Here is a 20,631-nt window from a genome sequence, read left to right as displayed (position 1 = left end):
GGTTAGATAACCTCATGGAGGACAGGCCTATTATAGGCCACCTCCAGCCTCAAAGGCAGGCTGCCTCTGAGTCACAGCAGGAGACGAGAGGGCATGCCCTCCGGCCTGTAGGCTTCTCAGAGGCATCTGGTGGGCCACTGTGTGAAACAGGATGTTGGACTGATCCCATGTCTTGAGCCTGATCCAGCAGGGCTGTTCTTATGTTCTTAGGAAGCCCACAACAGTTATGACCTGTTGCTGGTTTCCAGTGTTTGCTACTCAGATATACTGCCCTGATCACAGAGGCTCCATTGAGGTATCACCGCAGATAGTGCGGACACACCTATCTTCCCTGACAAATTATTTGGAAAAGCCACCCAAGCCCGTGGCCGCTTCTTGTGGCAATGGCCTCTCCCATTAAAAGGGCATTGCCCCAAACCCAGCAGGGCCATTGGGCTTCATGGATGAGTCCTAGAGGAAAGGAAATATCTCTTTGTCCAGGTTCTCTGCACTGGGCACGGCCTTAGACACCCACCCCCAGCGTCTTGACCTAGAGCCAAAGGAGACCCAGCGGCTTCTGTTTCCTGGCAGCTCCCACTGCTCCTCAATCTCCCGCTTCGCCTGAGAGCTGCACTGCTTGCAAGCTAGCCATTCGTCAGGTTGAGCTGCACTAACTGCACAGCTCTACCTGACCAATGGCCGGCCTGCAGGCAGTGGCTCTCAGGTGGGGCTGAAAGAGATGCCACCCAGCGGCCTCCTTTGGCGCCTCCCCGGCTGCCTTAGGAGGAGCTGCTACTACCCTCCCTCCGGGGTAATGTTTGCGCTAGAGGAGAGAGGTCCTCCCGGTTCGCCTTTCCTGGCGGTGAAGATGACGCTCCACACCAACAAGAAACCGCATCCTGGGGGAGGTTGGGGACATGTCCCCAAATGGGGGCAGAGGGGGGGGCAGGGGCAGAGAAGCGGCCATGTGCTGGCGGGGCCGTGGCGCTTCTTTGCCCCTGCCCCCCGGCCCCGTTTGGGGACATGACCCCAACCTCCCCCAGGATGTGGCGCTGGCTGTTTCTTCTTGGCACGGCGGGTCAGGTTTGTGGCCTCCACAGCCTGGGTCTGGCCAGCACCTGCCTTGGCAGCCCATCAAGAACTGCGGCTCTTCTTGCCGTGGGCAGCCGCACCAGGGCAGGCTCAGGTGCTCGTTTTGTTGCCCACTTGTGTTGGGCCATGGCGGAACGGCCTGTGCTGGCAGAGAGTGGCTCTTCCCACCCGGCATCTTGGGCAGCATCACAGCCCCTGGAGGTGCCCCTCGGCCGCCCCGCCCCCTTCCACGCATCTCCCCCCCCCACCTAACCCCGGAATGGGGAGGAGTCGTCTCTGTGGGAGACCAGTGGCCTCGCCAGGTGGGGCAGGGGCGGGCCCCTGAAGAGCCACCCCTCACTCAGCACAGGGACACTTGTCTCCCTTGTGCAACTGCAGCCGGGCCCCTGGGCAGATAGGAAGCCTCCTCCAGACGGCCAAGCTGCAGCCTGCCCTGGGGATCGCCCCCCCCCCCGCCCTCCTGCATTCCCAGCCCTGGGGGAGCGAGCGAGCGCGCTGGGGGCTCTGGCCGAAGCAGGGTTAGTGCCTGCAGCCAAGCACCTCCTGCCCAGTCCAAGGGGCGCCAAGGCCCCCAGTCAGGCCCCGCCAGCAAGACATGGGTGGGCGCGGCCAGCTGCAGTCACCAGGCCTGAGGTCGGCTCCTGAACCACCTCCTTCCCCCTGTGTGGACCGTGAAGCCACCACTTGGGGGCCCAACCCGCTAGTCAGGGGGCAGAGGGGTCAGCGGGAGAACACAGCCCTCCTCCCCCTCCGCTGTGGGGATGACCCACTGACCCGGAGCTGCGGAGGCCCCGAGGAGGGCAAGAGGCCAGCGCCAGAGCAAGCTCTGCTAAGACGCAGTCGCGGGGAATCCCCCCGCCCCCAGCAGCCCCTCTCGGGAAGACGAGCTCTCCGGCAGAACCGAGACCAGGCAGGGCGGGGCCTGGGGGCGCTCAGCTTCCTCTCCCGCCGCTTAGCTTCCCACCGGAACGGCGCCAGTCCTGTCCCTGTCCTGGCTGGCCTGGAAGGACCCGGAGGCAGCCGCCGGGGTTCAGTCGGCCGTGGGGGCCCGTCCGCCTATCCTGCAGTGCTCCCTGGCAGAGGGCGAACTGTGGGCAGAGCGCTGGGCAGGCCGGCGAAACTCTCGGCCACTGGCACAAGAACTGGATGCTGTGAGGTGGGGGGTCGCCGCCGAGCGCCTCCGGGTGATACTGCGTCTCTCTCCTCCGACACGGGAGGCGTAGTGGCCGCCGGGAGGGGGCGGAGCCAGGGAGACCCCAGGGGCTGCTCGGGTCTCCTCCCTTGCTCCTCTGACGGGTGCAAGGGAGGGGCGTGGCGGGGACCTGACACCCGACCTGAGCGCCAGCCACGGGGCGCGGCCGCCGCTCCCTCACTGGCTGCTCGCGCGGCGGGGTCGGGAGGGCGCTCCGGCGGGTCGCCCCTCCCGTCGGGGCTTCCCCCAGCCCCTGCACAAGCCCGAACTTGCCTTCGGGAGGGGGCGGGCCCCGGTGACGTCAGGGGGCGGGGACTGCCCGGGCTCGGCAGCTGCCTGAGCGCGCGCCTGGCTGGCTTGCCGCGAGTTTCTTGCAGCTCCGGCTTGGTGGTGCAGCAGTCCGTCCGTCCGTCCCGTCGCTCGGCCCCTCGCCCGGCTATCCGCACGCGACAGTCGGAGGCTCCGCGCTGCCCAGCGACCCCGAGCCGCCCCTGGAGGGTTCATGCAGCTGCAGTAAGTCCGGCGCAAGGGGGACTTGGCAGCGCGAGGAGGGGACGGGCTGGGACGGGCGGGGCGGAGGAGCCGGCCGAGGCCAGGGGAGGGAGGCGCACGTGGCTGAAGGGAACGGGGGCGGGGATCGAGGCGTTCTCGAGCTTGGGGGCGGGGCAGCTGCGCCTCCAAGCGGCGGGGCTGAGCTGCGCTTCCACGGCCGGGCAGCGCTGGGTTTGTTTACAAACACGGTGCCCGACACGGCAGGTCCGACCCGCCCCCTGGTGAGGCGCCGCGGGCCGGGAACCCCTCGATGAGCGCCGGGCGCGCAGGCATCCTGCGCCCGGGTGGTCGTCTTGACGGCCGCCTGCGCTTCTTCCTCCTGGCCCGGCAGATCCCCCCGAGCGCCATGGCCAGACCACTGCAGGACGGGAGCCGCGCCGAGCCGACAGCAGCTGTGTCCGGGAGTCCAGCCTTCCCTATGGGGGGGACGGTGGCCGTGCCGCCCTCCGTCTGCCAGCCCCCATTCGCCTTGCCACCCGGGCTGAACTGTACCTGCCGCTGGGAGAGCGGGCAGGATCCCTCCCGGAGTCGCGCCAGCGAAGGGCAAGGTGAGTGGCTGCGCTGGGTTCAAGCGCTCCGCGGGCTGGGGTCTGAGGCGCGCGCGGGCCAGGGAGGTGTCGCCTCTCCCCCCGCCCCCGCCGCTCGAGGTCGGCTTCGGCCCCGGATCTCCTCGGCCCCAATCTGAAGCCCACCCACGCCCACATGTACGGAATGCCACAAGCGAGCTGGCCTCTGGATGCCAAGCCTCTGTGGCCGAAGAAGGTGCGGCACGTCCCGCCCCGTCAGGCGTGAGTCGCAGGCGGCGGCGGGGGCCCTCTTGGTCCCGGGCTCCTCTCAGGCTGGGCAGGGGCTCCCTGAGCAGGTCCTGCCGCGTCCCACTGCTGTGGCAGCAGCTTGCCAAAGAGGAGGGGGCGGAACTGTGGCGCCTGCTTCGCCCGCGCCGCTTTTGGCAAGACCGGTGAGGAGGACCCTCCTCTCGGCTGGGCCTCCTGCTGGCTCGACCCGACTGGCTTTCGAGGGGGAAAGGGGGCGCCGCCCCCCCCGCCCTTTGTTTTTCGGGGGCATCTCCCCGCAGCGCTGGGCAAGGCTGCCGCAGGAGCCGAGGCGGCCGGCCGCCTTGCAACCCGTGCGCCTCCCCGCGCTCAAGCCCGACCTCCCCAAAGCTGCCGCCTCCCGTGCAACTCCTCAGGAGTCCTGGAGGGCCAGCCGCCAAGACTTGCTGTCGCCCCCGCGAGCGGGGTGCCCAGTGCAAAGGGGAACCTCCGTGCGCCCTCCCCGTGGGACGGCAGAGCCCGCACATGCTGACTCATCAAACTTCCGCCGGCGGGCGGGTGGGGTGGGGGGGGTCCGACTCTCAGCAGCCTTGCGGGAGGCGGAGCTCCAGGTGGAGGAGAGGCGCCCGGGTGGGGGGATGCCGCCGGCGGGCCGCCCAGACGGACGCTGGTGCCGTGTCCTGAAATGATCCCGCTCAGCTGCAGCAAGCAGCGGTTGCCAAGGCTACAGGAAACGGCTGTGCAAGCTGGCGGGGGGGGGGTGGCCTGCTCGGCTCCCCCCCCCCCGGCCAAGCTGCCCCGCCCTCACCGGCACTGCCTTCCCCCTTGGCAGCGGACCAGGGTGAGGGGCTGGCGGCCTCCACGGAGCCCGAGCAGAGGGCAGCCGAGCCCAACGGGCACCTGCCCAGAAACCGGCCCAGCCTGGAGCAAGAGATCGGCGCCCGCCTTCGCCACATGGGGGACCAGTTCCACCGGGAGCACGAGCGAAGGGTGAGCATCCCTGCCGGGAGAGCCCTGGCCTGGGCTGCCTCCTGCACCCAGACCTGCTGGGGCTGTGCGGGCGGCGGCGGCGGCGGCCGGGCTTCTCCCCAGGAGCTCCGGAGGCCTGGCCCGCAAGGCGGAGGAGCCGCCGCCGCCGCCCGCCCGCCCCTCTGCCGCCTTGTTTGCTCAGGGAACTGGGCAGGGCCCAGCCGCTGACTCATCGCCTATAAATAGCCGTGGGAGAGAAGGCAGGGCCAGCCCGAGAGGCCCAGCAGTTGGGCGGCCTACCTGGGGCACCGGCCCTCCCCCTTGGGAGACGGGGGGGGGGCGCCCCGGGGGAGGGGTCTGGCGCTTGGGGCCCCCCCTCACCCGCTTTCTCCTTTCTCCCCACCCCCGCAGCAGCCGCCGCAGCAGCCGCCCAGAGCCTACGGAGGAGCCCTCTGGGGCCACTTGGGCCACTTGGTCTTCCAGCTGCTGGGCGCCTTGTACAACCTGCCGGCAGAGGGAATGGCCGGCCTGGGGCCACAGTAGCCCAGAGGGCAGGGCTGAGAGCCAGCCTCTCCCTTCTGCTGGCCAGGAGGAAGAGGAGCCCGAGGCCACAAACGGGAGCACACACCACCGGCCATGACACAGATGCCGCCGCTGCCGCCGCCGCCCGGAGGAAGCAGCCCTGGTGCTTTGGCAACAAGAGGCAGGCCTTGTACGGGGGAGAGGAAGGTCCCTTCAGCCCCCAGCCCGGCAGTGCCTTACGGAGAGGAGCTGCTGCTGCTGCTGCTGCCGCCTGGGGCGGAGGCCTGTTTGTGGCGGCGGCAGCAGTGAAGGGCAACGTGGCCACAGCACTATGTGAATACTGTCCAATTGAGCCTGTACAGCGGGGGGGGGGAGAGGGGGGGATTGCGCAGAGCCGGGCCCTTCCCTGGGCAGGCCAGCGGGGCCCTCTGTAAATAGGGGTTTGCCAGGGCCTTGTACAGAGGGGCAGCTGTACGCTCAGCCAGCAGGAGCATCTGCGGCACGGAGCTGGCTGGCTGTGTATGTATATAGTGGGATCTCTTTGTGCTTGTACATAAGACATTGGTGCTGCCTGTAGATAGTGGAGGGGGCTGGCTTGTCTGTAGCTGATGGGGGTGCAATTTTGTATGTCTCCTTTTCAATAAAACGGGATGGACTCAAACGCCGCCTTCCTCAGTAGCCAGAGAACGGCCTCCTCCGTTCCACACTGACCCACAGCATCTGTGGCCAGAGCGCAGGGGCCCAGAGCCCCGACTCAAAAGGACGGCTTCTCACCGAGGAGGACCAAGGCCTGGCCGCTTTCAACCAAAGCCCTCCAGAGCTGAACCTGCCCAAAGCCTCTTGGCCCTGGAGCGTCAGCCCGGGGCCCACATGGCCAGACCCTGGCTGCAGCTCTTGACCCCCTCCGCGGCAAGGTCTGCTCACCAGATGTGGGACAACACCTTACAAAGAGAAACAAGTTTATTGGAGAAGGCTCCCTGTGCAGCCTCCACAAGGTAGCCCGGCCCTACACCCAAGCCTCGGCAGGCCATGGGGTTGCTCGGGGGTCACAGCCAGGCTCAGCTGGGGGCCAGACACTCCACAACCCCGTTGCCCTTCATGCCATCAAAGAAGAAGAAGTTGTTGAGGGGAGGATCCCGCTGAGACAGGGCCTGAAGCAGTGAGGAAGAGGAAGCAAGGTCAGCCCAGAGACACAGCTGGGGGTCCCAGCAAGCCAGACCCACTCACCCCTGCTCGGGCATTCTGCTTCTCTGGAGGGCAAGACACCCTGCTCAGCCTGGGCGGGGCCGGGGCCAGAGGACAGGCCCAGCTGGGGCACAGGAGAGCTTCCCCCCCCTGCCCCGGGCCGCGCGTGCAGAGGAAGAAGCCCAGCGCCCCTTCACTCCCTTACCTTCACCACCTCCTGGCCCAGCACTCCTCCAACCACGGCACAGACGGGAGCCATTTCTGAGAAGCAGCTGCTAAGGAAGGGAGACACACCGAGCCCTCAGAGGTCGGGGTGGGGCAGCCGGGGGGACGTCCAAGCTGCAGCCTGTGCTGGGCCAAGGCCAGACTCGCCCCCCCTCCCCGCATGGCATGGGCAGCAGCCCCGCCTTGCCCCATGGGCTCCTTTCTGGCCCTGCTAAAGCCCAGCTCCCAGCAGGTCAGGGGGGGTCCCAGCCACAGCAGGCCACAGGCCTCGCCCTGCCCAGGCCCCCCCCCGGGTGAGCAGCGCACACACTGTGGCCTCTGACAGCCTGCTGAAGGGAGGAGTGGAGGGCCTGGCCAATCCCCAGATGGGCATGGGGGAGTCTTTGCCCGCCCCCTCCCCCAGCAAAGCAGGGTCCTCTGAGAGCAGAGCTGCCCCCCCCCCCCCGCCAAGCTCCCCAAGACCCAGGGGAGCCAAGCCACGGCCCAGAAGGCAGACAGGAGACCTCTCCTCCGGGCGCACCTGCTGCTCTCTAGTCCCAAAGAGGCCACCCACCTGGCAAAATCAGCGGGCAGCAGGTCAGCCCCAACACCCAGAGTGTCGAGCACTTCAGCACGCATCTGCAGCAGCGCCTCTGTGTCCTCTGCAGAGCTCTGGGGGGAAGGGTCTCGGCCCTTTTCCGTCCGGAATTTCAGGAGCACTGCAAGAGGGAGCAGACACCATGCCCTTCAGGAGAGGAAGCAAGGCGCGCAGGCACACGCAGAGCTCAACACTGATGGGGCTCTCATGGCAACAAGCGCCTCCCCCCCCCCCCCCGGCCTTGCTCTCTTACCCCACACACAGACACAGAAGCCTTGGGCAACAAAGACACTCTTGCCGGCTAGCCGGATCGAGGGATGCTTGCCTATCAGCTCTGCTCCCCAAGTTTAACCCCGAGTGGCAGCCTCCTCCTCCTCCTCCATGGGATCAGTTTGCTGCAGGTGTGTGTGTTTGTAGGGAAATGCAACAGCAAAGAGCAAGCAGCAGTGAGCCTGCAGTGGCCTCAGAGGAGGGCAGCACAGCAGGACGCTTGACCCCCAGCTCTACGTCAAGGCAGCTCCGCGCCCACCACCACACACCAGCCTACGGTCACAACTGGTCACCTGCAATTAGGCAGGTGGCCAACGGCAGCATCCTCTGGCCACGGAACAAAGGTTTGTTTCTCTTGCAAAGACACCACAGGGGGAGGCCTTGCTGTGCTGCTTCCTGCCCTTCTGAGGAGCAGAGGCTGGGCGCAGGATCAAGCAAGGCTCTGCCCACTGGCTGGATAGTCCTGCCAGGATTGCCAGCCAGAGTGGAACAAGGTCAGTACGATGACCTTAATGAAACTCCAAGGATATTTCTTAAAAATCAGGGCACTGATATGAATCGTTCCAGAAACATGGCCAATAGTACTTCACAACATGCCAGACGTGTTTCGGCTCATCCTGCTTCAGTGACATTGATCCAAAAGTTCTTTCCAATCCCTTAATACAGTTGTGTGGTATAGTTCTGTGGTTCTAATACGGACACATAAAATAAAGACATCCTCTCCTCTGGCATATTGTGAAGAACTATTAGACACCTTTCTGGAAAAATTCATATCAATGCACGGATGTTTATAGAATAGAAATATCCATAGAGTTTCATGGAGGGCATCATACTGACCTTGCTTCACCCCGACTGAAAATCTTGGAAGAAATATTCATTTGGACTTTTTAATATTAGTAAAGGACTGAATTTATATACTTTTAATGAAAGATTATTTTTATGAATGATTATTTGTAAGGATTTTAATAGTGCCAATTATTGTGGATTATGAGTGGGATCAATGCAAAGGAATCAATTAAGGTTTATAATTTATTATGCAAGTTCAATTAAATGAGATACATCATGATTTAAGATTTGTATATTAAGATTTTTATTTGGGGCCCTTTTGTGCACCACTCATGGTTCTTTGAGAGACTGAGACACCTGGTGCAATTACTACGATGGCAGCCAGAGGCAAAAAAGCCATCTGTATCAGATCCAAACTGCTGCTGCAGGATTCATGCTGGACCACCACACAGCTGCACTGGGTGGCTCTTTCTGGCATCCTCCGGTCCTTCTCAGCAGAACAGACCCATTCTTCTGCCTTGGGCACCCAAGCTCTGGCCCAGGCAAAGCGTTTTCTGCTCTAGAACTCAGAGAATAGCACTGCCCTGGCTGGGGGAGCAGACCCAGCCCGCCTGCCCAAAACACACACCCCGATGAGAGAAGAGAGGTTGGCCCTTGTGCTGGCAGGGCCCCTCAGCCACACCCAGAGAGGCTCCCTGGTCTGCAGCGGGCCAGGAGTCACATGATGAGCCACAGTCCCGCCTCCCTCCTCCCAGCCCCAAGAGGGCACCTCACCTTGGAGCAGGAAGTAATCTGGGGTGGTGCGCTTGAGGGCAGCCGCGGCCTTCTCACTGCTCCAGCCGACAGACAAGGCCTCCTTCAGCAGGCAGAAAGACACACGCTGGGGGAGAAGAGAAAGAGAGTGGCTGCAAGCGGGCCGCCTGGGCTCCCTTCCCCGAGTGCAGAGCAGCACCACAGGAGTGGCACAGCAGCCACCACCGCGGCGGGGACCCGTGCAGCCACACACACACATTCTGGAGGAGCATTGCTGCATCTCTTGTGTTACGCACACCATGCTGGGCACTTGTCTTGCTGAAAAGTGGTATTTAACATCAATATTAACCATTGCTGCTGCTGCTGCTGCTCCTCCTACAGGCAAACCTCATTATCCATGGTCTCAGCACTCGCAGTTTCACGTATCCATGGTCGAGGAATAGGCACCCAACCTCCGCATACGCCAGGCAGGGGGATATGACTCGCACATCCACGGGTCGGCCACGGCCATACTTGGGCTTGAGGCAGCGGCGGCAGCAGCAGCAGCAGCAGCAGCAGCAGCAGCAGCAGCAGCAGGGACTCCTTCTCCCTTCCTGCCTCCCAAATGACTGCATGGGCCATCTGCAGCCCATTTCGGGCCTTTCTGTGCACATGCGCAGTGTGCTTTTATTTAATTTTTTTAAACCACCATTTTGGGCTGATTGGTGGCGCTTGGGGGGCACTGAAGGACTGCTGGGGACCCCTGGAGCATGACAGGGCACTTTGCCCCGCTTGTATTTGCATTTTGGGGCCATTTTCCAGCCAACTTAATAAAAAAAACTTTTTAAAGAAACCGTTACCAGCCAATTCCCCCCTTAGGTACCTAACCCCCAGTGATTGCCCCATTTATTCAGTATTCATGGTTTCGGTATCCTCAGCACTAGCCGGGAACGGAACCCCCACGCATGCAGAGATTCCCCTGTACTACTATTCTGCCCTGTAAACTCCATTTGCATTCTCTCTCTGTGTGTGAAGGATTCAACCCTAGGTGACTTGGACCAAGACACACACCTAGATGTGTGGGGGACGGTGGCTTTGCTTTAAGGAAAGCGGCAGCTCCTTTGGGTGCCCGTTTCTGTGCTAGGGTGGCCGGTGGCCAACTGCACAGGATGGCCCCAACTGTGTCTGTGGCCAGGCCCTTGGGGCAACGTGCACTGTGGGCGACACTTCCTTGCCTGCTGGTTCTGTGCCAGCCAAGGGGGCCAACCAGTCAACGACAATGCCTGTATGTGCTCTCACTGGTGGGTGGGGGAGGAGGGACGCAGGAGCTGCGTGCTTGCCAGAACGGACTGAGGGACCAGCAAGACCACTGCAGGGGTGGGGCCGCAGCTCATCTGCTCTGCATGCAAAAGGCCCCAGGTTCAATCCTTGGCAGCATGTCCAGGTAGGGTTGGGAGAGACTCTTGCCTGAAGCCTTGGAGAGCTGCTGTGAGTCAGTGTGGACAATACAGAGCTAGCTGGGCCAAGAGTCCAACTCGACACAGAGCCGCTTCCTGTGTACCTGGCAAACAAGCCTCTTCCCAGGATGTCAGGCATCGGAAACAGCATTCCGGGCTGAGATCTCAGGAGCACGTGGCCTATGGCAGGGGGCCCAAACAGAGAGGCTGCCTGGAAGAGCCAAGCAAAAGGCGCTGGAGACTCTGAGCTCCCTCCACTGCCAAGCACAGTGCACATCGCCACAAGAGGGTTGGCGACTTGGCCACTGACCTCCAAACGAGCGGCAGTTTTCATTATAACAAAAAAGAGGGGAGAGAAAGCAACATTGGTTCTTACCACAAAGGGTTCTTTTCCCCAGGGATCTTAGGACATCCTTCATCAGTGGGTTGTGTTTTAGGCATGCTCGAAGCAGACAGGAAGCAGTCAAGTTTTAGGCTTGCCTTGGGCACCATTCGCCAGTTTTGTGAAATCATTTATGAGGAGAGCAGAGAGACGATGACAGTATGTAGAGAAAATAGTGGCTGTGGTACCCAAAAGATGAACAACAACATATATAGCACATATTGCGTAAGAGTTAGGTACGGAGACAACCAAGGGAAGGAGCAACCTAGAAACAGAATGCCCTGGGAGCTGCAGCCACCCAAAGACTGGGTCCCTTTCACTGGGTATGCAAACAAACAACTATATACACACGAGGGTGTGCTGGATGGCCTACGATCCCTGGGGAAAAGAACCCGTCATGGTAAGAACAAATGTTCCTTTCTTCCCCAGAACTCATAGGACATCCATCAGTGGGATGTGCCCAAGCGGAGTCTGTCGGGAGGGAGTGGATGCCTTTAGACCACTTGTTGCAGGACCGTATGGCCGAAGGCTGCCCTGGCCCGGAAGGACGAAATCTTATCGTGCTTGATGAACGGTGTGGAGGAAGACCACGTAGCTGCTCTACAAATGTCCACGAGGTGTCTGGGAGGAGAAGACAGCCGAGGTAGACGCACTGCAAGTAGAGAGAGCTGGTCTTGTGGCAGCAAGCATGACTTGTCCTCTTAGCTAAGCAGGGTTAGGGTTACCCTAACCCTAACTGTATATGAATGGGAGACTAGATGTGTGAGCACTGCGAGATTATATTCCCCTCAGGGGATGGAGCCACTGGGGAAGAGCATCTAGGTTCCAAGTTCCCACTCTGGCAGCATCTCCAGGATAGGGCTGAGAGAGACTCCTGTCTGCAACCTTGGAGAAGCCGCTGCCAGTCTGGGTAGATAAAACTGAGCGAGATGGACCTATGGTCTTACTCAGAATATGGCAGCTTCCTATGCTCTATGTCCTATGTGCCATGATATTGCCCGGGACCGAGGCCTGATACAAGAGTGCTATGCAGAGGCGGATTTGGGGGTATGGGTCACTGAGGAAGACATATGTTGAAACGCGTCTAACCCATTGGAAATGACCCACTGAAAAGGATTCTTACACTTTGAAAAGACCTCTTATTGTTTGGTGGAAAGCCATTCGGTCTTCATAAGGATTTGGGCTCACTGTGAGCCTACTTGGACTATTTAGGGACATCTACCTTCTATATAATTAATTATCTTATACGTACCTGTCACTAATCCTATGTGGCAGCTGTCGTGAGAGTTCAAAGTGCTGCCAGATAGCGACGGGGAGGGGCCAGTGGAAGAAAATGGCGGCAGCCAGTCAGCAGGCCAGGAGTTAACGGCGGAGGCCTGCCAATGGCCGGCTGGCCAGGAAAGCGAAGGCACTAGCAGGCGGAGAAGGCAGAGGCGGCCAGCGGGAGGTGGGGCGAGTGGCAGCCAGGCAGCTGAGAAGCGGCCAGCCGGAAAGCCCGGTCGGCCAGGCGGGCGGAGAGAAGAAGCCAGAAAGCGGTGACGGTAGTGAGAAGCGGCTGGCCGTCCAGAAAGCAGCAGAAGGAGAAAAAGGCCGCGTCGGGTGGGTGGGCCGGGAGCAGGCGGTGGCGGGCAAGCCCAGCCACCGGGAATTTACAGGTGGGAGGAAGCAGGCCGGCTTTCTGGCCTGCCGGCCCGCCAGGAAACACAGGCAGGTGATGGGTGGGGAGAAGTGGGCTGGGTGGCGGAGGCACAGATGTTCTGCACCCGACCCAGCCAGTTTTTATATATTCCTTTATGTGATTTTATATTATATTGTCTGCACAGAAATGTTTTAATGGTATGATTTTAAATGTGTGTAGTTGTTCTATGTAGAACCTGCAAATGATATTAATGTACCCATTTTCAAGTACATTCTGAATTTTTTGCAGCCCATTATTACATTAGTTTATTGTTCTGGTGTTTTTTGGCATCTACATTCTTTTTTGGATCAGCAATACATATTGTGTTGTATTGATAAATATTGTATTTATCTACAGGCCTTAGAACTAAGTGAGCTAGTGAGAATTTATTCAAAAGAAGATTATAGGGCTTTCAAATTTGCAACTATAACACTTTTTTATAGGGGTAAACTCCTTATGTTCATTTTAGGAGATGTGGATAGTTCCACGACATCAGGTAGAGGAATGTGTCTAGGTGGAAAGACTACTCCGCTGGGTCTACCTCCTGGCAACTGAGCCAATTGGCCTGGATGCTGGCCACTCCATGAAGGTGTTCTGCTGCAACCGAGGCTATGTGACGTTCTGCCAAGTGAAAGAGGAAGGCCTCCTTCATGAGGGTCTTGGACCTGGTGCCACTTTGATGACTGAGATGGGATTTTGTGGTTACATTGTCTGTGCATATGAGCACGTGATGCCCTGCAATGAGTGGGAGAAAATGTATCAGAGCTAGCCAGGATGCCCGCAGTTCTAGCCAGTTTATGTTGTGTGATGTCTCGCTGGTGGTCCAGAGTCCTTGGGCATGTTGATTGGCGCAGTGCACTCCCCATCCGGAGAGGCTGGCATCTGTCATTATCGTGACCCTGAGGGGGTTGGACAGAGGAAGGCCCTTGGTGGTTGCCTTGCAGAGCCACCACGTGAAGGCATGCTTGACTTTGTGTGGCAGAAGAATTAGCCAGTGGGTGCATGGGATCTCGTCGTGGAAGGGGAGGATGAGTCATTGGAGGAGACGCGAGTGCCATCTCGCCCATGGGGTGCACTCCAGGCATGCTACCACAGACCCGAGTACCTGACAAGAGTATCAGATCTGCTGAGGCACAGTGAAGCAGAGGAGAGATGAGGGATTCAAGTTTTTCTCTCCTCTGGGGGCTGAGTGAGACTGAAGCCCGGGAGGTGTTGAGTATGGTGCCCAGATGTTGTATGAACAGGGCTGGCTGTAGCTGACTTTTCGCTTTGTTGATAAGGAAGTAATGGCAGTAGAGGCATCGGAGGATGGACTGAATGTCCTGCAGGGCCTTCGGTAGAGAGGGAGAACAGATCAGGACGTCGTCTAGTACGGATGGAGGTGAATTCCTGAGAGACAGAGGTGAGCTACGAGAGTGACCAGTACTGACCTTCATGAAGAGCCCAGGAGCATATCCTCTGTGTGGGAAGGATCTGGGGCAGGGGGATAAATCCACTGGGAAAACGAAAGGGTTAACTGTTTTGGAGTTGCCAATCAGTCCAAATAGAACTCAAAGACAACTATGGATATGATTAATTTCGGACCACATTGCGCGGCTCCCTTCCCACTCTCGCACAATCTGGCAGGGGGAAGCGTTAGGGGAGAAGCAAAAAGGCCAGGAAGAAGGGAAGAAGAAAAAAGACCCTTAGCTGAGTATTGAAAAACACTGAGCTCTCTGAAAAAGTTGCTTCCATGAGCAAGACAGGAACAGAACTGGCAACTGGTGCTCTCTGGCACCGGAGGCAAGCCTAAAATCTGACTACTTCCTGTCTGCTTCAAGCATGCCTAGCACACAACCCACTGATGAAGGATGGCCTACGATCTCTGGAGGGAAAAGACTAGTTAATGGCCGGACTCCTAGTTCTCTCAGCTGGATGAGTAAGTTCAGGAATACGTGAGCCTTGACTGAGAAAGGCTTTCAGGTTAGAAGAGGCGCCAGAACAGAGCTGCCAGGGGGCCAGGAGGCACCATCCTAGGCACTGGTGCATCCATGACATTTCTCGCCAAGAGAGTACTACATATGTATATATTTTAAATAAATAAAGTGTGCTATAAATGATGCATGCGTGCGCGCGCACACCCCCCCCCCCCGGATATCAGACTGTGACTAATCTGTGTAACACCCGTCTCACATAATAATAATAATTATTATTACATTTATATCTAAAGCCAATCTCCAGAGGCTCCCCTCTAAATCTCAGGTTCCTTGACAAGATGAACCCTGGCAGCACAATTCATACAGGACAGATGCAAATGCATGCAGCTAGCCCACTTATTGGGGTCCTTGGCCTAGCCCTGACTCCAGTGCTTCTTTCAGCAGTGCCCCTACCCCTCACCCGGAAACAGCCAACAGCTGCCAGGCTGCCTTCTTTCCAAAGGAGAAACCTGCAGGCATATCCCCGTGGAGGCCAAGATTTGACTCAGGCAGGACCAGGCTGGGCTTTCAGCTCTGCTCTGCTAACTGTCCTGAGCACACCGGGACAGTTCTTCTTGCCTCTCCATAGACTGGTTCACTGAGAACTGCCAACACAGCACTCCTTGGCAAGAACCCAATTCTCGTATACAGAAAGGAAGGGGAAGGACACAGATGGGCCTGGAAGCCCAGTTAAGAATGAGGAGCATCTGACTGACCGGCAGGACGAGGCGACGGTGCCGACACTGAGACAAGGGCAGATTTGCCCCAAGCAGACGAGGGCTCCGCTCAGTGGCATTCTCTCGATGACGGCCAGGGGGCTGCACACAGCTGTGTGGCCAATGAGTCCATGAGGGAGGGGAGGGCAGGGGAGAGAAAAGGAGGGGGGGGCCTGCAGAGAAGCAGCCTGGCAGCGTCCGAGTGAAAAAGCCAGGCCTTGATGGGTGCAGACCTGTGTGCCTCGAACCCAACAGGCCGGGAAGCCTCCCAGGAGGCAGAGCTGCAAGCAACCCTCTCCTCCTCCTCCTCCTCCTCTTGATTTACCCCTCTTCAACCAAAGTTCTCAAAGCGGTTTACACAGAAAAATAAATACATAAATTGAATTATTATTATTATTATTATTATTATTATTATTATAAAGAAGATGGTCTCTTGTCCCCAAAGGGCTCACAATCTAAAAAGAAACAGAAGGCAGATATCAGCAACAGCCACTGGAGTGATTCTGTGCTGGGGCTGGATAGGGCCAGTTGCTCTCCAGCTGCTAAATATCAGAGAACCACTGCTTTAAAAGGTGTCTCTTTGCTCAGTTAGCAGGTCTCCCCACTTACCTTCTTCACCAGGGTGGTCTCTGTGACATCTAGCTTGGCCTTCTTTGTGTCAGGCCCATCCTCCACACCCCGGCTGGCTTTGGCAACTTTCATTTTCTCTCTGCAAGGTGTGGAAGCAGATTAACACCACTGCTCCCACCCATTCTACTCAGCCTGTGGCAAAAGCTGCCTTAGTTTCACAGAACCTTGAAGAAGAAGCCCACCCACCAGCTCCCTCCAGTGGCTTCTAAGCGCTTACTTTCACACTCAGAAGCCCCAAGGGAGGCTTGCAGCCTCAGAGCTTATTCCAGGGCATTTCCCAGCAAGCTCTCAACCTTGGTTCTGCTCCACAACCCTCAGCAGACTCACTCCACAAATTCGTGTTCGCCCAGATTGGCAAACATGTAGCCGTGGCAACCAAATACGTCACCCATGAAGAATCGGATGCCGTTTTTGTGGCATATTTGATCAATCTTCACAAGGACCTCCCGAGAGCAGCATGTCAGGCAGACCTGGAAGGCAAAATCCACACAACCAAAGGTCAACTCACTGAAAGTTGTGGGACAAACACGCAGAGTAGCCAGAACGGTAAGAGAGGCTGGCAACCAGCACCCCCTGAGCTAGCTACTGAAGCAATGACCTACTGAAGGCCAGGCACCCAAAGCTGATCGCCCATAACCTTCCCTCTGGCCTGTGATGAAGCAACACAAGCCACCTCACACATACTGAGAAGGCAGTCTTGAAAGCGTTCTCTCCTCAATGACTGCTGGGGGGCGGTGCCTGGGCAAGTTTGCACACAATCTGCATTCATCCAGATCCTTTCTCACTCTCAGCAGAACTCACCACATCAAAGCAGGTGAAGAATTCTTCGGTCTTCTGCTCAACGTTTCCAGGGTCTGCTTTCACATCAACCATTGGGTTGAGGTCCTGGGCACGCTCCAGTGAAGCTTCTGCCCTGTTCTTGCCCAGTGAACCCACAGGGATCAGAAACTGTGCTTGGGTATCTTCAGGTGACACCTGCGGAGGGAAGCAAGAGCCATCTCACACCTTCTGCTCAAAATAAATTAGATCTTGGGAGGCAGAGAAACCAAAGCTGGGTTCTTGGCAGTACAGCTGGGGAGAAAGCAGAGGTACCCAGCTTTCCAGATAGATCCCTAGAAGTTTGATGCTGGCACTCAGGAGGTTAAGCAGTGAGCCAGCCCAACTGGGCCTAGCTGGAGCAATTCAGCAAAATGCTTGACCCGTCAAGCCGCGCGTGCAAGGGAAGAGAGGGATCTCTAAAGGAGACAGAGGACGGCGAGGACTGCAGGACCCCTCCTAGCCACCCAACCCTCTCACTGCAGAGAGAGACATCTTTCCAGAGGGAATCTGCGGCTTGTCCCATCCACTTCTTGAGGCTTTCAACTTATTCTTTACTCACAACACCCCTCCACTGCCTTTTGGCCACAGCAACCAAAGCAGGATATGCACTTTACCAGCCAAGAGACATGACACGGAAGGGAAAGCTTAGCTCAAATTGGTTCAGCTCATGCTACATCCCTGTTTTGATGGAAGCAAGACAGAGTCCAATTAAAACCATCACTACGCATCCCTTGACAGAGTCTGGCCATAAGCCTGTTGAATTATTCTAAATTAAACTAGTTTTAAAGTCCACTGATGTTATCCGTGAGAACTGTAAGCCAGAAAGTTGCCACCTTTTTTTGGTTGGCAGGGCTCCTGTGGCTTTAACAGCTGCATAACATGCAGAAAATCAACAGGCTTAGCCTCTACATGGAGATGTAATGAGGAAAGCAGAGAAGCTCTGCCAGAAGAGAAGAGGCAACCCTGGCCAGCTCCCACCCTGGACAAAAAGCAAGGCATCGTGCTTCTGCCATGGAAGACAAGGTGGCACTCACTCGCCCCTCTGCGTTCTAATGCTGGGGGGCACACCAGCTGTGCACCTCTACACCCCCACCCTTCCCTCACACGCTGGCTTGTCTCCAGGCAGGCACCAGCAAGGATAATGCTCCCCCTCGTGGCCAAAGAGCTGCATGCAGATTGCAACCAGACAACGAAACTGCTCTGCATGCTCACCACACGTTTAGGATAAGCATAATCAACACGCAATGTACCATTGCTCTCCCATGACAGGTTTTAAATTATAAGCCTCTCAGGGGCAGGGCTTGCCTTCACGTACTTACTAAAGCACCACATGCCATGACGACATCACTGCAAGGATGTTACCCACACCATTCCAACGGAGAAGCCTCCACAGCGGAAGGCCAACATGATGGTTTCACTACCAGCACCAAGAAAACACTGGACAGAAAATGCCAGCACAGCACACCTTCCCAAACTCCCAAATCACAACGAGCCAGACGGAACTGCTCATGGGCCAAGACGCAGCTCCACTCTGCCCTATTCCCCTGAACCAGGATGTTGTTGACTACAACTCCCAGTATCCCCAGCTGCAACGGCCTTTGCCTGGGGATTATGGGAATTGTAGCCAACAACATCTGGGTATCCCTGCTATTGTTATTGTTATTATTGATTTGATTTCTATACCGCCCTTCCAAAAATGGCTCAGGGCAGTTTACACAGAGAAATGATAAATAAGATGAGATCCCTCCCTGTTAGAGGGAACACTGCCCAGGGCCCGTCTTCATGTTCTCCATCCTCAATCCGTGCGGCGAATCAGTCATATGGGGAGGAGAAAACAACATGGCAAGGGAAGAGTGCACCCCTAGCCTCCCACAAAGCATCTCTTCCTCTTTGGAGTGGTCTCTCAGAGGTCCCAACCAAGGCTGAGGAAGAAATAAAACCTGTGCATCCCTGTATATCACCTCTATCGGGCAGCAGCAATATAGGAAGACACTGAAAGGCATCACCCTCTCCTACTGCGTGGGAGGAGGCAATGGTCAACCTCTCCTATATTCTTCCAAAGACAACCACAGGACTTTTCTGTGGGTGCCAAGAGTTGACACCGACTCAACGGCACACTTTCCTTTACTATCCATGTATATGGCTATCTGCTTTGTTCAGCTCTGTGCAATGGCACTCAGGAACATAAAACTATTTCAGCTTTTGAGAGGAAGGGGACATGGAGCTTCAGGAGTTTGATCCCCAACCCCTTCCTGCTATATCCTGGGTGATGTCTTACAGTGCTCACACATGTAGTCTCCTATTCAGATGCAAACCAGGGTAGGCCCTGCTTAGCAAAAGGGACAATTCATGCTTGTGACCACAAGACCAGCTCTCCACCCCCACATAAATATGTGTACACTTGATAAATAAAAATAAATACGTGGGCCATGTGTGCATGGGAGTACATACACACAAACACACTGGCTTATTTTATTTATTTATTTGATTTCTATGCCACCCGTCCAAAAATGGCTCAGGGTGGTTTACATCAAAATTAATTTCTAAACAAAGGCATTGGAGCCCCCATGCTTATAAGTGCTCCTCTTCCTGGATTAGGGAATGCTTAGTCACACAGTGGGACATGGAGCCCACCAGGCAAGCCCACCTGCTGATGGTCCAACATGGTCAGGCCCTTGACTCCTGCCAGGATCAGGTTCTTGGCCACTTCTGCTCCCAGACCTTTCATGCCCACCAGCAGCACCCGAGATGCCCGCAGACTGCAGAAGAGAAAAGACAGGCATTGACACCTTGACAGTAATTGGCCCTCTGGCAGGAGGCATTCTCTTGGCCCCTGCTAACTGAGCAAAGAAACACTTTTTCAAGTGCTGGTTCTCAATATATTTAGCAGGGAGGAAGACTGACCCATTCAGCTACAGCATAGCACTGCTCCAGTGGCTGTTGCTAGCACACTGTGTGTGCAAGACTGTGAGCCTTTGGGGAACAGGGGGACCATCTCCTTATTTATTGCACACATTTCTATACCACCTACTACAAAAGTCTTGTGGTGGTTAAACAAAAACAGCCAGAAATTTAAAACATCAAAACATTTTTATCGTTTTTCTGTGTGAACTGTTTTAGAAACTTTTGTTGAAAAGAAGTCTACAAAACCACCAACGATAACTATAACTATATTAAAGTACTTTCTGCTGAAACGGTTTCTTTTTAAAAATCGTTATTGTTGTGTTATTATTTGACTCCATCTTACACTATTGTAGAAAAGTGGGATAAAGATGTTGGAACTCAACAAAGGATACCAGTCAACTGGCAAAGGGACAGGCTGCTAACCAAAGACCACTGCCTGGCCTGGAGGGAGGAACGGCGGGCCTGCCCCATTATTCCGTGCCAAGAGGCCGGGCTAAGGGGGATTCCCAGAGGCTGTTGACTACAACTCCCAGAGTCCCCATGCAAAGGCCATTGCAGCTGGGGATTCTGGGAGTTGTAGTCGACCACCTGCGGGAATCCCTGCTCGGGGGAGCACTGCCTGGCTGCAGAGCCCCCACCCTCCTCGATGGGGCGGGGGGGCAGAGGGGACCGCTCTCCACATGACCACGTCCCCCCCCCATCAATGCCGGTTTGGAGAAGGAGCAGCTCCATGGCTGCCGCTCCCGGCCCCAGCTGCGGCACGCGAAGCCGCGGCGCTCCTCGCTCCGTCAGGCCGCCCAGCTCCCCTCCGGCGGGCCTCCCTCGGGCCGGGGCCAGCCGGGGCAACGGCCCTCCCTCCCGCCCGCCCTCGCTCGCTCGGCCTGCTCACCGCTTCTGCGCCTCGAGCCCCCAGAGGCGGATCTGCCGGTCATACTGCGCCGCCTCCTCCTCGCTGATGGCCAGCGCCCCCCCTCCCGCCGCCGCGGCGGCCTCCTCCCCGCCGGCGCCCTCGCCCGGCCCCCGCCGCGGCTCCTCCTTCTCCTGCTCCACCATCCCGCCTCAGAGCAAGAGCAGCAGCAGCGGCGGCGGCGGCAGCGGCGCCCCACCTCCCCGCGCACGCGCGCTCTCGCCCGCCCTCTGGTCTTTCTGGCCGCGCCGCCGGTCGGCCTGGCCACGTGACGCCCCACGTGACCACGCCCGGCAGTTTCCGGCGCCACTCGGGTATTTCCGCCGCCG

General features: G+C 57.7%; 2 protein-coding genes across 4 annotated transcripts; one reads left to right on the top strand and one right to left on the bottom strand.

The window, feature by feature from the left end:
• The first annotated feature begins 1,047 nt into the window (after positions 1-1,047).
• Positions 1,048-5,899, top strand: LOC128332722 (translation initiation factor IF-2-like). 2 transcript variants are annotated; one of them, XM_053267355.1, is made up of 4 exons: positions 1,048-2,776; positions 3,147-3,363; positions 4,421-4,578; positions 4,972-5,899. In XM_053267355.1, the coding sequence occupies exons 1-4, from the start codon at positions 1,667-1,669 to the stop codon at positions 5,098-5,100; spliced, it is 1,614 nt and encodes a 537-aa protein (XP_053123330.1). In that variant the 5' UTR covers positions 1,048-1,666; the 3' UTR covers positions 5,101-5,899. The 2 variants fall into 2 exon arrangements, with proteins under 2 accessions (XP_053123330.1, XP_053123329.1); XM_053267354.1 differs by having other exon boundaries at positions 1,056-2,776; positions 4,969-5,899.
• Positions 5,900-6,021: 122 nt separating this feature from the next.
• SAE1 (SUMO1 activating enzyme subunit 1) lies at positions 6,022-20,559 on the bottom strand. 2 transcript variants are annotated; one of them, XM_053267357.1, is made up of 9 exons: positions 20,285-20,559; positions 19,139-19,250; positions 16,474-16,647; positions 16,000-16,142; positions 15,652-15,751; positions 8,897-9,002; positions 7,043-7,187; positions 6,470-6,536; positions 6,022-6,230 (listed from the first exon to the last, which is right to left on the bottom strand). In XM_053267357.1, the coding sequence occupies exons 1-9, from the start codon at positions 20,446-20,448 to the stop codon at positions 6,138-6,140; spliced, it is 1,104 nt and encodes a 367-aa protein (XP_053123332.1). In that variant the 5' UTR covers positions 20,449-20,559; the 3' UTR covers positions 6,022-6,137. The 2 variants fall into 2 exon arrangements, with proteins under 2 accessions (XP_053123332.1, XP_053123331.1); XM_053267356.1 differs by having other exon boundaries at positions 6,470-6,539; positions 20,285-20,548.
• Between the last annotated feature and the right edge of the window lie 72 nt (positions 20,560-20,631).

The sequence above is a fragment of the Hemicordylus capensis genome, chromosome 7 (genome assembly GCF_027244095.1).
Source record: "Hemicordylus capensis ecotype Gifberg chromosome 7, rHemCap1.1.pri, whole genome shotgun sequence".
Classification (NCBI taxonomy): domain Eukaryota; kingdom Metazoa; phylum Chordata; class Lepidosauria; order Squamata; family Cordylidae; genus Hemicordylus; species Hemicordylus capensis.
Note: the sequence above shows the minus strand (reverse complement) of the source record. Positions and strands in the feature narration are given on the sequence as shown.